Genomic DNA, 16791 nt, shown 5'->3' with positions numbered 1-16791 from the left:
TTTTTGCCATTGAACCAGCCGGGTGCCCTCTGCACCCTTCTGAGTTGGAAATGAGGGTGGGGAGCAGGTTGCCACTGATACCCTGACAGAATATATCCTTCACCCTTAAACATCCCTGGGGAAAGAGCACATTATTTAAGAGTGTGGAGGGAGGGAGGGGCAGCTAGGTGGCGCAGTGGATGGAGCACCAGCCCTGGAGTCAGGAGTCTCTGGGTTCAAATCTGACTTTAATAATTACCTAGCTGTGTGGCCTTGGGCAAGCCACTTAACCCCATTGCCTTGCAAACACTTACAAAAAAAGAGTGTGGAGGGGGTTGAGGGGGGAGGGGGGGAGGAAGAGGCTGATTTCACCAGAGCAGAGTCCCTGTGTTGACAAAGCAAGGGAAATAAATTTACAGGAGAAGGAAGGAGCCAGACTATGGAGCATGTGAAAAGACAGAGGTCTTGACAGGGAGTCGGTAAGGGTGCTCACTGTAGATCATTGAGCAGGGAAATGAGAGAAGGACGTGGCTTCTAAAAGATTAGTCTGGCAACAGAAGGCAGAGTGGTGAGGGCCTAGCCTGGCTGCTACCTCAGTATAGGTGAGAGGTGAAGAGGAGCACATGTCTTGATGGCCAGAGCCACCTTGGGCCCAGAACAAAGTCTTATCTTTCTAATTGTCTTTTCATGAGGCAATCGCTTCAGGTGGGGGGGGATCCCTAATAGGTGATGCTGTAACCAGCCCTTTGGGTCCCCTTCATTGCAAGTAGAGGCCCTGGAGACTAGAAAGGAAGGGAAAAAAAGACTTATGGGGATGGGGCATGTGAGCATCTATAACCCAAATCAGTGTGCTCTAGATCCAAACTGTCTTCAACCAAGGGGTAGAGTTAGAAGGGGGGATGGTGGGGGGGTGCACTACCCCTTTTCTCGGCCCTGGCTGTTCTCATCTCTAACGTCTGGCAGACAGACACAGGTTAGAATCAAACCCACAGGGGCAGTGTCCCAACTAATCCCAGGCATGTCTGGGCACTAAAACTGGCTCAGACACTGGGGTGCTAAGACCCCATTAAGGGCCCTGGAGGCAGGTTTGGATCCTGCCTGCTCTGGCTGTACAAATTCCAACATAATTTCCTCTCAGGGCCCTCCCTCCTTCTTCCACCACCCCTCCCCAATCTACCTTTCCCCAAGCATATTCTTACTGCTCTATCAGTCTCTCAAATAAATATGATTTCCAACCTTCCTTTCCACTAGAGGCTTTCTGGACAAGTCAGGGTAGGAAGATCAAATGGTATCAGACAGTGCTGATCATGAGGGCCTGAGAGAGAAGGAAGGGAAAACTGTCTACCCCTCACTCTCACCCTCCAGTCCTAACCCTCTGCCTTGCTCAATTGCCCAGGAGCTGCCTTCCTAGATTCTGGGAAGAGTAGAGGAAAGGGAAGAGAGAAACAGGACTGGGATGATTTCAGGCTCTTCCACTTTTCCATCCTAATCCTAATACCCACCCCCCCCACAGCCTCTTCTACTGACCAACCATAGTTCCCACTTCCTAAAAACCTGAGCCTTTACTCATGTGTCGATTGGCTTTCCCTGGACTTGCCTCAGTATTACTCCTAGATGGATCCAGATGTGGGGGGGGGGGGTGCTGGAAGACTGGCCATGGCCCCTGGCCTTCCCCTCTTGAAGAGCACAACCCCCAAATCTTGCCCCCCAATTTCATCCAGTCATGCCAGTTACTCCCCTCTCTACTTGGACCAAGTATAGATGCTACTAGGGTCTCCTAAAGTCCCTAAGCAGATTTTCAGCCTCCAGACTTTGACTTTTAAGACATTTTCAGTGGTAGCAATGATAGGAGCAACCAGTGAGTAAAATCAAAAGGCAAATGGATAGGGACTTAATTTCTGTCAGCCATAGGAAATAGCTTATCTTCTTATCTAGAGTAAACATTTCTTGTTTGTCCAGGGATCTGAAGAAACACACTGGGAGAGATTTTGTGATGAGTTATTCTGAATGATAATAAAATGTGCTTTTAAATGCTGTTAAAAAAAAAAGCCTAGGTTCTTAAAGTATATCAGGACTTAAACACACACACACACACACACACACACACACACACACACACACACACACTGCCCCTTTACCACTTGGTAGATGGTTATATTGGAAGGCTTGACCCAGAGCCTCTTTCATCAAGCTACACTCCTCAGAAGCTGGCATAGGGGTTTCATGGAGCCACTGGGTTGATGAGGAATCTTCACATGGATGCTATTTCCACCTTAAGGAACCACCCCCCCACCCTGCCTCTCACCCCCAGGACTCTCAGGCTGAGGTTCTTCCCCCCTAGCTTCTCCAGGCTAGGTCTTCCAGATCTTCCACTAGAGACCTTCAGAAAAAGTCAGGGTGGGGCAGGAAAGGGTGGGGAAGATAAAATGGTATCAGACTAGGATCTAATCACAAGAACCTGAGAGAGAAGGAAGGGAAAAACATGGAGTCAGATCTGAGTTTGAATCCAGCCTCAGACATTTACTAACTGTGTGACCTTGGTCAAGTCACTTAAGCTGCATTTAGCTCAATTGCTTTAACTGTAAAATGGGGATGATGATAGCATCTGTTTCACAGGAGTATTGTGAGGCTCAAGATAATATTTGTAAAAGCACTTAGTACAATGTCTGACACATGGTTTACTGCTATAAATGCTTATTCCCTTCCCCTGTGTTCCAGAGGCTTTTCTGCCTCTAGAATTTGTGCTCTTGAGAATTTTCATTTGTGCACTAGGTCAACTGTCATCTTTTATTTAGAAACGTCATAAAGACCCTGATCAGCCTTGTCTTCTTCCTTTTTCTCCCCCTGTAGAGTCTAGTGTGGGGCTCACAAACACACACACACACACACACACACACACACACACACACACACACACCCTTTCTCATTCATAGACTCACACACATTCTCACACCCACACATCTATATAAACATACACAGCCCCCATGCACTTCCTCAGCCAACTATGAGATTCTGCAACTCTTTCAGAAGCTAAAAAACCCATCCCCATGAATGAAAATTTCCCTTCTTGCCATCCTCATCTTCCCTGACCCCAAAACAGAGAGACTAGAGGGATCCAAGTAACAGCCCCAGAAATAATAACCACGACTCACATTTGGGACCTTATGATGAAGAGCTTTCTCAGTCAGATTCCATTAGATCCTCACAAAACCCCTTAAGATGGGTTGAACAGGTGTCATGGTTACCATCTGACAGATTTAAAAAACCACATCCCAGAAAAACTGTGCCTGGCCCAGGGTCACTTCTACTGCCAAAAAGAAATCAATTCCCCTCCCCTTCTCTAACCCTCCTCCTCACCCCAATGAGTACATGAGGCTTCCCAAGGGTGAGGATTTACTGACCAGAGTTTGACTCAACTGCTCCAAACTCCTTCCTCCCTGGGCAAAGTCTGTGGTTGAGAAAGCTCAGAGAATCTGCCTGGGGAAATCACCCCATCAGCCAATGGGGCTTGGAGAAGTCCCAAAAGAGAAAACTCCAAACAAGAGATGGGCTGATGAAGGGCAGTTTATGGTGTAGGGAGAACAACCTGGGGGTGCATGGCTGAGTGACCTTGAGGGATGAAACTAAAGGTGTTGGACTAAATCATTTCTGAGGCCTTTTAGCTCTGACCTTCCTCCTCAGGAGCCCTACTTTACACACACACTTGAATTTGGCCCAAGTGATACTTTATCCATCCTCTGACAATCAAATATGGAGGATGGGCTGAGACTTGCCAGGCATCAAAGTGTAACTCTGGGAGCCTAAGTTGAAGACCTGCAAAGTGTGACAGGTGAATAAGACAAGGGTCATTGGGGATAAAGTAACCAATCATATTTTCAAAATTAAATTTCAAAGCATAAAGTCTGACAAAAAATAATCCTTTTGTAAGACCTTTCAAAAAAACACACTTTATTTTCTTAAAATGACAATTGTCCCCTAAATTGTTGTAGTTGGAGGGAAGATTTTTAAAAAATCAGAAGCCAAGGGCTTAGAGGGAGAGAAGTCGCTCCCCAATCAAAAGTTTCTGGCTACCACTACCCTCCTGCTCTCCAACCCTTTAAAGCCAATCCAAGTTTCTTTTGGGAAGGCTCTGGGAACCTGTATAAATGACCCCCACTAGGCCCCAGCACCTCCTCTTGAGTCATCCCTGAACCCTTGTGCAAGGTATCTTTCTTGCCTTGGACAGGCACCACCCACCTGGCAGAGCTGGTAAAACTGGGGGCTTGGCAACACCCCAACTAGGGCCTTCCTCGGGCAATTCTCAGATGGACACCTCAGCACAGAAAGGGTGAAAGCCTCCTCGGATTCCCAGGGTATCTGGGCTAGCCAAGTAGCCAATATTCAAAGCAGTCATGAGGAAATAATTTTTTTATAGCTTTGAGATAATAATATCCAAAACTCACTGAAACCTTCCAACCCCCTAAAATGAATGCCTTGCCAGAATTGTTTACAGGAAGTAAAATGAGCAGGTCATTCCCTTCACTGAAGGCCCAAGCTTCTTCCTCATAAATGAACTGTAAAATCTCTTAAATTCTCTGAATTTTGTTCATTCACATGACAAATGCTGAGTTATGCGAGTCCCTGCTGTGTCTGTGGTCCAGCCTAAAGTTCTAGAAGACGGGATATGGCAGTAACCATGACAGTGCCTGCCTTCAAGAAGCTTACAGTCTGGTAGGAGTAATTTAAAAATGCACAAGGATCAATACAACCCAAGTGAGAATAGAGTAAGCATATAAGAGAAACATGAAGTACGTTCATCAGATGAGAAAAAGATTAGGACATGGGGAAGAGTTCAGGGAAGGCTTCCTAGAAGAGGTAGCATCTTGTGAGCTTGACTTCCTTCCTTCTCTCCAGGTCTACCAGCAACTCCTGGTTCTCCCCCAGGGTTCTTTGAGCCCCTGGAGAGTTCTTCTAGTTCCAAGTGAGATTTCTGAACTAAAGAGGAAAAGGGGGTTTCCCGGGGTTCCAAATTCTTACATCCTAACTCTCCTCCTCCCCCCTAAAGTCAAAGTTGGCCTCGCCACTCCAAGATCCCCCACTCAGCAAATAATCTCCAGGGCTAATTGAATGTGGTGGACCGGGGGCTTTTCAGCCTCAGAGTGGAAGTCTCTGGATGTCATTTAATGGCATAAAAAATAAAAGGCTCAGGCCTCCCGCCTACCAGCACCAGGATATCATTAATCTCAGTAGAAAAGCATCAGCGCTCCTATCACCGCCAGCCAGCCCTGCCAACGAGCCAGACAAATTACAGACTTAAGCCAGGATCCTGGCGGGACTGTTATTAGGCTGGAGTTGATTTTTTTTATTTTTTTTATTTTTTTTTTGCAGGGCCACTGTCCCTGATGAGAGGAAGCAGAGCAGTGGTCTAGTAGTACATGGGAAAAGCAATGAGTGGGAATACTATGGCTCCCAGGCTCACCAGCTGTGGGGTAAAGTGGGGTGGGTGGAGTTCTTATCAGTCAGACCAAGAAGTTACCCCAGGTGGAGGTACCCAAGGCAGGAGTCAGGAGGCCTAAGGAGCGTTCTAGAGAGCGACAGTTGTAACTTCCCACTAAGTCTACCAGCAGACTAGAAATAAAAATGGTGGACATGAGAATTAACAGTATGCAAAGCGCACATTGTCTCATTTGAGTAACATCCCAGGGAAGGAGGTACTTCAGGAATCATCCTTAGATGGAAACAAGGATCATTCTTAGAAGGAAACCAAGAATATGCTATACAAGATAAGTGTAGTATTTAACCCTATGGCCCTACTTTCAAACCATTTCCATCCCACTGGAAACTTGTACTCCACTCATAGGTGATTTGACTCAGAGTTTTTCCCTTACCTTGCAGTGGCCCAGGCATTTCTGCTCTATGCAGTATTGTCACCAAGCCCCCAAGCAGTTACCCTCCTTAATCATCGTCAACTTTTTCAATTTCCCTATATGTTATCTTTCCCAAATAGAACATAAATTCTTTAAGGGCAGTGTTTGGTATACAATATGTGTTCTATCTATCTGGTACTCAAAAAGTGCTAGCAATAGGGTCCAAACTCATTTCCAAGCTGAGAACTCTTAACACTTTACCACGGCCTGTTAAAAACCTTAACTTAAAAAGACCAAAGTCTCCTACAGCATCTAGGTCTATCTCCAATTGTCCTGATTCATATCTGGCCCCTGGACCCAGGTGGATCTGGAAGAGAAAGTGAGGCTAGTGAGCACAGCACCCCCTCATTCAAATCTAATTCACATACTTGTCATAGTATCACCTTCCTGATGTCATGGTTTTCTTCCGGAACAAAGGACAAAGAAGAACCATCACGGGTCATCGTGGTGGTAGAGAAGGAAGGAAGAAGGCATGAGATCAGTCACCCATCTCTATCCTTGATAACCTGAGCTTCCAAAAGTGGAAGTTTTTAGGGGTTAGAGTTGATGGTCTTTGGTTAGAGTCAGAGGCTCACAGACAAAACTACTTCCCTTAAGTTGTTTCTGAGCTTGGAATCCTGGACCCAGATTTTGTGCCATCAGCCAGGAGCATCTAAGAATTGAATAACTTGTTCAATATTCACTTATCCTTTTCTTGTGCAGTCTTTCTGCATTGAAGCAGTATTTCAATTTCCAAAGAAAAAGACAATGGACAGGACCCATTTGATTTGCCTGGAACAATGACAAGCATAGTAACCCATGCAGGCAGCTATTAACAGTAGGAATGATACTATCAGTGGTAGCCTGCTGCCTTGTTTGAGAACTTCCCCTCTCTACCCATGTGTAAATGGAGATGTTCATGCCATCTGAGTTTTTCAAAAGGGCCCTGCTAAGGACCCTGCAAGTGAATTGGATTTTTAAAGAATCTTTCACCTCTCTCTCTCTCTCTCTCTCTCTCTCTCCCTCCCTCCCTCTCTCCCTCCCTCTATATGCATCCTACATAACATCTTCCTTATGCTTACATCTGATGTCAGTTTTCCATTCACATTCCTTCAGTGGAGACTGTGCCACACAAGGGTTAGAAATTGAAGGATGCTTGACCTGGAAAAGAAAAGACTTGAGGGTGAGAGTGGGGTAGCATATTAGTTGTCTTCAAATATGTGAAGGATTGTCTTTCAGAAGAAAAAAAGAACCTATTCCATGCAGAACCAGAGGGCAGAACTAGAAAAATGGATCGAGGTTTCAAAGAAGGAAATATAGGGCAAAGGTGATAGTGCAAATTGCTAGGAAGTTTTTCCTTCTATCTAAAAGTGGGATGGGCTATCTTGGGAGGTACTTCACAAAAGGCTTTAAATGGAGCCCATATGATCATTTGTCAGGATGTCACAAAAGGGATTACTGTCCAGAAAATCATAGGTCAGAGACCTAGAACTAGACAGAATCTCATAAACCACTTAGTCCCACCCCCTCGTTTTACATATAAGGACCTGAGATGAGATCTATGATTTAATGGGAGGGGAAAAGATTCAAGAGATATATCAAGAGGCAAGATTAGACACCTGATTATGGAGGGATGGGGTAAGGATGAGGCAGACAACTTTAAGGTTTCAAGACTGAGTGATTAATAAATGTTTATGCCATTTACAAAAAGGAAGAGTTTGGGGGGGGGGGAACTGAAGCACAAATTTTGAATATGTTAGAGGTAAAATATTTGTCATTTCTCTATTATTATTTGGTATGTGTGCTACATATATGTGTGTATGATATATGTGTGTATTATATCTACTATCTTTAGCACATGCAGGTAAAAATGTCTAACAAACATTGGAATGATAAGGCTAAGAGGTGGGGTCAAGACCAGAAATATGGATTTGGAAATTATCTTCATAGAAATTGATACCACTGGAGGAGATAAGATTGCCAAGGAAGATGGTGTGGAGAGTTAAGGAAAGAAGACTAGAAACTTGGGAGATGCTCACACTTCAGGGATGGGACCAAGTCCAACAACTGAAGGCTGAGAAGAGAACCCATGATGGTACAGGAGTCATGGCAGCCAAGAAACAGAGTATCAGTATCCTGGAGTGGGTATCCAATAATGACAGGGCTTCAGAAAAATCAAGGAGAAAGAAAATTCAAAAATGGCCATTGGATCTTGGTGCGAAAGAGGTCATGAATAGAGAAATTTCAAAAGAGGGATGAAAAGCATTGAAGAGTGTGTGGGTCAGAAACAACTGGAGACAACAAGTGGAGACTATTCTTCCTAGAAGTTTGGCAGTGAAGGGAAGGAAATGAGAGGATAGAGTTAGAGAAGACATCTACATCAAGGGAAAAGTTTTGGTTTTGGTTTTTAATTGGGGAGATCTGAATGATGAAGGACCTTAAGTCCATGCTGTCTGAGGATCATTTAAGAAGGGCAATATGCTTAGCCAGGAGAAGAAAAAGCTCAAAAGAAGACTTTAGGATTATGAAAGAATGTCCTATGGGAAAGAAATTAATTCCTCTTTGGCCCCAGAAGATAGAACTTAGGGGGATGGTGAGCAGGGAAGAGATTTGCAAAGAGGCAAATGCAAGACTTGATAAATAGGAAACCACAGTGATGAGTTTCCCTTCAATAGAGGTGTTCAAGCAAAGACTGGATGACCACTTAGGTTGCAGCAGAGATTCTTTTTCCATCATGGACTGCCTCAGATGGCTTCTGAGTTTCCTTTCACTTCTGAAATTCTCTGAATATGTTTGTAGACAAAGAGTTAGGAGCCAGTAAAGCATAAGAGATAGTAGGAAGTTGGAGATGATTGTTCATAGGGAAAATAGATATGAATCGAGGTCAAGAAGATGGAGATGAATCAAGGTCAAGATCACATGTGAAAGAGTTAGCTTTATCAAGTTGGGAGTGGAAGGATCACTTCAAGAATGAGGGGGGACTTTGAGAAATTCTGAGATGTGGAAGAGGGGAAGTACAAGAGCCATCTTTTGAGGCATTGTTGAAAGTGAGGGGGTGGGGAAAGGTTACTCCTGGACACTTTAGGAGAGAGGAGAGGCTTGGGAACAATATCTTTGGAGAATATGATTAGGAATAGTAATTGAATAAAAGGATTGTAGTGCACCAGTGAGAGCCCAGTTAGATTGGATAAAATTAATTTCAAGTGAACTCAATACAATTTTGGAATTTCCTCCTATGACCATGGAGAAGTCAGAAAACTCAGGTTATTGAGGTCTGGGGATTAGCAGGGTTAAGAACGGTGAAAGGTCAAGGAGGTGAGATTCACTAGCACCTAGCATATAAATAGACAAGAATAGGAGGATTTTTCGGGGAGCTGTGGGTTGAATGCCAGGCCCCTCTTATCCTGGGGCTGCTTTGCCAACTGACTACTGCCCTTCTTCACCTACTGAGGCTCAGAGTTCCATCTAGAAACCATTGTATCAGGCATATCTCTTTCTTGGTCCTCTCTTTAATCAGAATGAAACCATAGATTCCGATTGGACCCTCCAGAGTCACAACACTCAGAAAAACCCAGGAGGTGCCCACCTTGGCAGGCTTCTGTGTACAAGCTCCACATGGCACAGCCATCTGACTTCACTCCAGCTTGTGGAAAGAGGCTGAATCTTACGTAGTGGGGCTCTTCTCAGAGTAGCAACCACAAAGAAACCACAGTCTTCTGGCTCCCTGCTTGCACACCCCCAGCCCCTTCACCAAGGATCTGACTCACTTCTCTTCCTATTAGACCTTTCAGAGGTTCAAAGGGGTGAGACAGGAAGAAAGAGACAGAAAGAGAGAGGAGACAGAGAGAGAGAGAGAGAGAGAGAGAGAGAGAGAGAGAGAGAGAGAGAGAGAAAGAGAGACAGACACAGACAGACACAGAGAAAGAGATGGAGAGAGACAGACTGAAAGACAGACAGAGAGAGAGACAGAGACAGAAAGAGATAGAGACAGAAGGGAAGAGAGAAAGAGTGACAGTGTTTGTTTCTGTGTGTGTGTGTGTGTGTGTGTGTGTGTGTGTGTGTGTGTGTGTGTGTGTGTGTGTGTGTCTCTGGTTGACAGGAAGTTTGGAGACTGAGCTGATCTGCTTCCAAGAACAGGGTCCACCTTTAAATATTTCCTAAAGAAAACCAAGAACAGTGTTGCTAGAGACTGATATGACTAGAATAGGGTTCACACACCTATTAGACCTATAAGACCCTGTGGTGCCCCCAAAGACATGGAAGGAAGGATGTTCTTGGGGGTAGTAGGGGATTTCTCCTTGCCATCACCTCCTGCCAGGGTTCACGTGCCCACTCTCCATCACATAGAGGCTAGGCCACCCCTTCCTTTCTCACTGCTCTCACTTCCCCTGAAACAAGGTGTATTGAACTACAATTCCTGCTCAGTTTGAGGGAGAAAATAATCAATGTTGGGTTATATTCAAATTTGGGTAAGAAGCATCTTTTCCATTGAAAAGAAGAATGATGCCTTATAGCCAGGAAAGACCTTGATACAAATCTTGCCTCTGACTAGCTGGGCAAGTGACCCTGGGTAAGTGACAATCTGTCTGCCTAGGTTTCCTCAACTGTAAAACAGATATCAGACTTGCTGTGAAGATCAAATGAGACAATATTTGTAAAGAACTTTTAACCCAGAGTCTGGCTCATAGTTGGTTCCATATAAATACATATTCCCTTTCCCTGTAAAACCTTATATATATTAGCTACTCAAAAAATACTGAGTTGCATTGGATTGAAAGAGGAAGAGGAAAGATGATATAGATGGATTTGAGATAAAGAGCATGATGATAATGGACAGCAGAGAAGGGGGTGGGGAGGAGGAGCTAATTAATTCATTTTGCTTCTGCTTTCTCTTCCAAGAAGAATGATTTTCAAACTGGGAAATATAAAACAAAAAAGGATTAGCAAAGTATTGATATATCAGATATTAGTAAGAGAGCTTCTACCTACATTCAATAAGTTAAAGAAGTTAGACCCTCATGGACTGCCAACCAGGATCCTATAAAAAACAAAATGATTGGTAGACAAGATTTCTGGGTCTTTAAAAGAGAGGTGACATAAGCTGCCCTGGTAAGTTATTTCTGCCTTTCTATGTACTACTTATACAGGTAATAATTGGTAGAGCTGGGATTTGAACCCAGATCTTTGGACTTCAAAATTTAGTACATCTTCCACTACCCCAACCCAAGGACAGAGGTTGCGATACTGATCACAAAAGTTCTTTTTCTTGGGACTTTCAAAAATTGTCCAATATAATGAATACGATCAGGGATTTCCATCCATTACCCCAAAATTTAATGACATTTAACCCCAAACATATTAATATCCATTTTTAAAAGAACAATTCTGTTTTCTAGCCTTGAAGATAAACTACCATGTACCTCTTTAAGTCTAAACCTCTCCAGACAAAATTTATCTAATCTCTTCAATAGTTCCTTATGTGGCATGATTTGGAAACCTCTGACCATCCTGGTTCCCCAATTCTATATGCTCTCCAATTCAATTTCCTCCTGAAAATGAGCTGCCCAGAACCACATGCAGTATTACAGATTTGGTCTGACTAGGGAAGCTTACATCAGGACTATTACCTCCTTCCCTAGTGGACACTTCCTTATTAATTCAGTCTAATTAGCTTTTTTTAGCTGCCATGTCACACTGCTGACTCATACTGAGCTTGTGGTCTACTAAAATCCTCAGCCCTTTTTCACATGACCAACAGTTACCTAGTCAAGACTCAGGGACTCTGTACTTAGACAGTTGATTTTTTGAACTCAGCCCCGTTACACCTCCTCTCATTAGATTTCTCCCATAACTCTAAATTGTCTAGACTTTGCTTCCTGACTCTGTGGTTGAATGTGTTAACTGTCTCTTTCTGCTTTGGGTCATCTATAAATTTAATAAAGTTTGCTGCCTATGCCCTCATTCAAGAGAAAAATGTTTTACAGAAAAAAGGCAAACCTAGATTTACCAGGACATTAGGTTGAAATCAATTTATTAATCTCCATTCTTTAGGTTCAGTCTTTCAATTGGTTCTGAACCTATCTAAACTCTATAATCTAGCCCATAAGTGTCATATACCAAGCCCACAATCCTGAGTGAAGTGGGAACTGGATTAAAACGTAGTTGGGAAATATTTGACAAAATACATAAAAACTCAATAAAACATAATTACACTTTAAAACCAAGTCAAAATGACTTAGCAGTCAAAAAGGATCCAAAAAGTGTTCCTCCTGCCTACCTTCTCCTTCCTATCCCCTATTCCCTCCCACCAATCCCTGTCTCCTTGAGTTTCACACTACCAATCTAGTTCACATTTCTTTATCATCTCCACAAAGATATTATGGAGTTTATCTGAGTTTTGCCAAAATACAGATATAATGTCTATCTCATTCTCCTGGTCCACCAGTTTCCAACCCTTTACAAAAAAAGGAAGTAAAGTTAACTGGTCCTTTTAGAAGGACCAGTTCATGATAGCTTTTACTGATTAACACTTTCCACTTTGCTTTGACAGACTATGTTCTAGAATTTTACCAGAAATGGTCATCATTTCTCCTCACTGGACCTCAGTTTTCTCATCTGTCAAATGAGAAGCTTGGATTCGATGACCTTTGAAGTCTTTTCTAGGTCCTCATCTATAATCCTATGGCTTGAAGGACTGTTGCGTAAAAGAAGAAATTCATTTATTCTTCTTTGCTAGAGGGCAGAATAAGGGGTATTGAGCAGAAATTGTAGTATTCCTGTCCAGGGTGTTATAGAAGAGATACCTACCCCGCTATGGGTTAGGTAAAGAGGATACATAAGAAGAGTTGGGAATGAAAGATCAGCTGGCAGGGCCCCCCACCCAAAGCCAAAGAGCACCCATTTAGGTAGGTGCTTCTCTATTGGATGGATCAGTCCATCCCTTGTCAGAGCTGGAAAGAGCAAAACCTGAGGAAAATGACTGATTCCAAAAGATCCCTTTAATTCTCATTCTTGTCCCAAAATTCTCTGGACTTAGGCACTCTTTTTCTCAGCTGCCTCCTCTCTCTACCCCTGAAGGCCCCTTTTCCTCTTGAAGAATTTTTCCAGGAACTTCCTTCATATTTTGGACCTCACCACCATGCTCCCTAAAGCAGTTACCCCACCACCACCACCAGCTTGTAAGCTCCATTTTATATGTTGTCTTCCATTTTTCCCTAATTAGAATAAAAGCTCCTTACAAGCAGGGACTGTCTTTAATTTTGGTTTTATTTTTATGCCCAGTTCTTTCAGGGCCTGGCATATAATAACTTATTCAAAAAGCAGAGTAAGGAATTGGAACATTATGATTGGAAAGAACAATATGTTAGTGTGTACATATATGTATATACATATATATAATATATATATATATATATATATATATATATATATATATATATATCCTTAGAGCCAGGAACGACATAGGTACAAATCCTGACTCTGACTAGCTGGGCAAGTGACCCTGGGTAAGTGACTTAATCTGTCTGCCTCAGTTTCCTCAATTGTAAACCATATCAGACTTGTTGTGAAGATCAAATGAGACAATATATGTAAAAAGCTCTTAACCCAGAGTCTGGCTCATAAATATGTGTGTGTGTGTGTGTGTGTGTGTGTGTGTGTGTGTGTGTGAAGTTCCACTGATGCCTGAAATTCCTCCATTAGGAATACATTCTTTTGAATTAAGCTTTTCCCTCTCTCTGAGGGCCTCACTTAAAAATACAAATGTCCCCAGGAAGCATAACACCTCAAAATGCTAAGGCTTTAGTGTGAACTAGTGCACCTGATTTTTTTTTAGGATAAAAAAAAGAGATCAAAAAAGAGAGAATAGGACAACATTAGGCTGGGAGGGTTTGGGACAGGGTGGAGGGAAAAGCAGTGATAGAAAGTCACCAAAGATATATTCCTTTGACTGATTCTACAACTTTGCCCAGGACCAATCTTGGAGTGACTTGGTTCTGGGCAATATCAAACAGAAAATAATTTGAATGTAAGTCCCTGAAGAGCAAACTATCTCCCTTCTTTTCTTTGTATCACCATTGACTAGCAGGTAATTGGTTTTCTAGTAATAAAAGCTTTTCATTCATTCACTCATTTTCTTTTTTTGGGGGGGGGGCAATCAGGGTTAAGTGACTTGCTCAGAGTCACACAGCTAGTAAGTGTCTGAAGTCCAAATTTGAGCTCAGGTCCTTCTGATTTGGGAACAGTGTTCTAGTCACTCTGCTGCCTCTCTCCCCCACATTCATTTTTTTTAGTTGTGTTTTTTTTTTTTGCAAGGCATATGGGATTAGGTGACTTGCCCAAGGCCATGTCTGAGGTCACATTTGAACTCAGGTACTCCTGACTCCAGGGCCAGTACCCCATCCACTTCACCACCTAGCTGCCCCGCCCACACTCATTTTTAAGGGACACTGTCTTCACAATTATCTGTGTAGTATATAGGACAGGTTTCTACAAATGAATAGAGACTTTAAGCCACTCTCTCAAACTCACAAAGTTATTTAAGCATTGCAGCCAGGATTTCAACCCCCATATTCAAATCTCAAATTCTCTGCCATATATCACATTGACTCTCCAGAAATTAGCCCTGGGCACTCCCTGAGAGACTTCCTGGGCAAGGACCAAGTCCTCAGGTTATAAATGTATGAACCTGGCAATACCCAGGGGAGATGAAAGATGCCTTAGGTGGACCATTTGACTAGGGAAGAGTAGATCTTCAACCACCCTTGCTTCCCTCCCTACCCCAGTTTAAGATCAGTTTTTTCCTCAATTGAGTATTTATTGAGAATGTTGTGATTTGAGGGGCTCTAGGAGCCCTACCTCATCCCTCCCCCTCAAAAAACCTTCCAATAACAGATGCCTGAAATTCCACAACTAGAAATTCATTCCTTGGGCTAAGCAATGCCCTACCCTCCCCAGGGCCTCTTTTAAAATGCAAGGTCCCCAGAGTGAGGAATCTCATTTAATTAAATTTATTTCAAAAAATATGGAATAATGGCCTCCTGCATATAAGCCACTGTATTCTGAGCAATAAAACAAAAATGAAACAGTCCCCAGTTTATATCCCCATGGAGGGATACAGTAAGCAAAGATAAGGATGTGCAAAGTGATTCCAAGAGGGAATGCTAATGATTGGAGGATCCTGAAAGGCTTCATGTAGGAGCTGAGCTTAGATTCTAGAAATGAGGGGGAAAGCCCTCAGACAGGAGGGCTGACCTGTGCTAAGGGCAGAGGCAGGAGGAGGGATGTCTATAGGGAAAACCTAGTAGATGTCCCTAGCAGAGAGTGCATGATGAGGGGTAATGATAAATAGGTCTGGAGAGGTAAATGGAAGCCAGTTTAGGGAGCACTCTAAATACCAGACTGTGAGGTATTTTCTCTTGGGGGCAATAGGGCTAACAATCTGGACCTTGGCACTCCCTTTTATGGGTCATGGTTTTGCCTTCTCCATCTTTCCCCCAGCCCCTTCTTATTTATACTGTCAATTATCTCTCCTCTGGTCCTTGCCCACCAAAAAAATTCTTCCTCCCCTAGACTCTTCCCTTAGACCACAGCTCTATCCATTAGACACCAGGATTGGGACCTCCTAAACTACACTCTTCAACCATCTTTCTCCCATCCCCATCAAAAGTTCTCTTTTATGTCTGAGCCATGAACTCTCCTCCCACTAGCAAATGTTACATATGTGTGTGTTTGTTGATGGTAGGTTTTTTTTCCCCCTTGTGAGAGGGAAGGTGGAAGAGCAGAAGACAAATATTGAGGGAGATCAAACAGATGCTTCTTCCAATCTCAGACCCAGCAGCAAAAGTGGCCAGAAATGGAGACAGGAAGGTATCAAAGTTTCATTCCAGGATCCAGTGGTCCATAGATCAACCTTAAATTCATTCCAGGTTGCCACAGTTCCAGGCCTCAAGACTTCTTAGAATTTCACAATAAAATCAAATCCATCAATAGTGAAGGAATAGGGGAGAGACTATGTAGGACCAGATTATCATCCTTATTCCTTCTCCATCACCCCCAAGGACACAGTGAGAGGAAAGTTATTCATTGATTAGTTTTTCTTCATAGAACCTGTTAAGTGAGTGCCTAATGGTTATCCTTCTAATGGCAAAAGAAAAACCTTGAATATCCTTCCTTCACCCCCTTTTATTGTTTATTTCAGGTTCCTGGTCCATCAGTGACTTCATAAAGCATTTCCACCTGGGCACTCCGGTGGCCACCAGCCAGTTCCTCACCCAGAACTATCAAGACCTTTAGCTTGGTCTACAAGCACCTGGAGGAAGTTGTAAATGGACCAGAGATAGAACTGGGCTTGGGCTGCTCCTTTCCAAGCCAGAGGTACCAGCTCTTCACCTAGTCACCTTTTCCCCCTGAAAGGTCATCTCAAGCTTGGAGAAGAACTGGACCCCACAAAAATAAAAATAAAAATAAAAATAACATCCTCAATTGCAATCTGGTTTGATTCATTCTTCCCAAAATCAGTTTGAGAAGACAGATTCGGGGGTTCTCTCAAAGGTTGGGGGGAAAAGGGGTGGTACCAAGCAAGGGAGCAATAAATCTTGGCTCTAATTCTGATTAAAGATTTTATTTATTTTGAGTTTTACAATTTCTCCCCAGTCTTACTCCCCCCCACACAAAAAGCAATTTGTCAATCTTTGTTTCCATGTTGTACATTGATCCAAATTGAGTGTGTGGGTTCTAATTCCGGCTTTATCATTAACTTGATCTGAGACCTTGAGCAAGTCACTTTCTTTTAAACCTCAGCTTTCTCACCTTTAAAATGAGGGGTTCGGTGAAATCAGGTATTTTTGTCCTAGACCCTTTTGGCAGTACCAGCAAAGCCTATGTGTGCCCCTAGTCAGAATCCCATCTCAAGAGAATTTGAAGGAAA

General features: G+C 43.1%; 1 protein-coding gene and 1 long non-coding RNA gene across 5 annotated transcripts in view; both read left to right on the top strand.

Moving 5' to 3' along the window:
* PEBP4 (phosphatidylethanolamine binding protein 4) overlaps positions 1-16346 on the top strand; it is a 170633-nt gene extending 154287 nt beyond the window's left edge. For all 4 annotated transcript variants that reach the window (XM_074209161.1, XM_074209164.1, XM_074209163.1 and 1 more), the window contains exon 7: positions 16063-16346. In XM_074209161.1, coding sequence (XP_074065262.1) covers positions 16063-16157 — 95 coding nt within the window. In that variant the 3' untranslated portion in view covers positions 16158-16346. The remainder of the gene's footprint in view (positions 1-16062) is intronic.
* On the top strand, positions 277-13468 carry LOC141504261 (uncharacterized). The gene is made up of 2 exons (XR_012473253.1): positions 277-7995; positions 10480-13468. It is a non-coding gene; the product is annotated as an uncharacterized LOC141504261 (long non-coding RNA).
* Positions 16347-16791: the final 445 nt, after the last annotated feature.

Source organism: Macrotis lagotis, chromosome 1 (assembly GCF_037893015.1).
Source record: "Macrotis lagotis isolate mMagLag1 chromosome 1, bilby.v1.9.chrom.fasta, whole genome shotgun sequence".
Classification (NCBI taxonomy): Eukaryota; Metazoa; Chordata; class Mammalia; order Peramelemorphia; family Peramelidae; genus Macrotis; species Macrotis lagotis.
The sequence above is the reverse complement of the archived record's forward strand: the minus strand, read 5'-3'. Positions and strand labels throughout refer to the sequence as shown.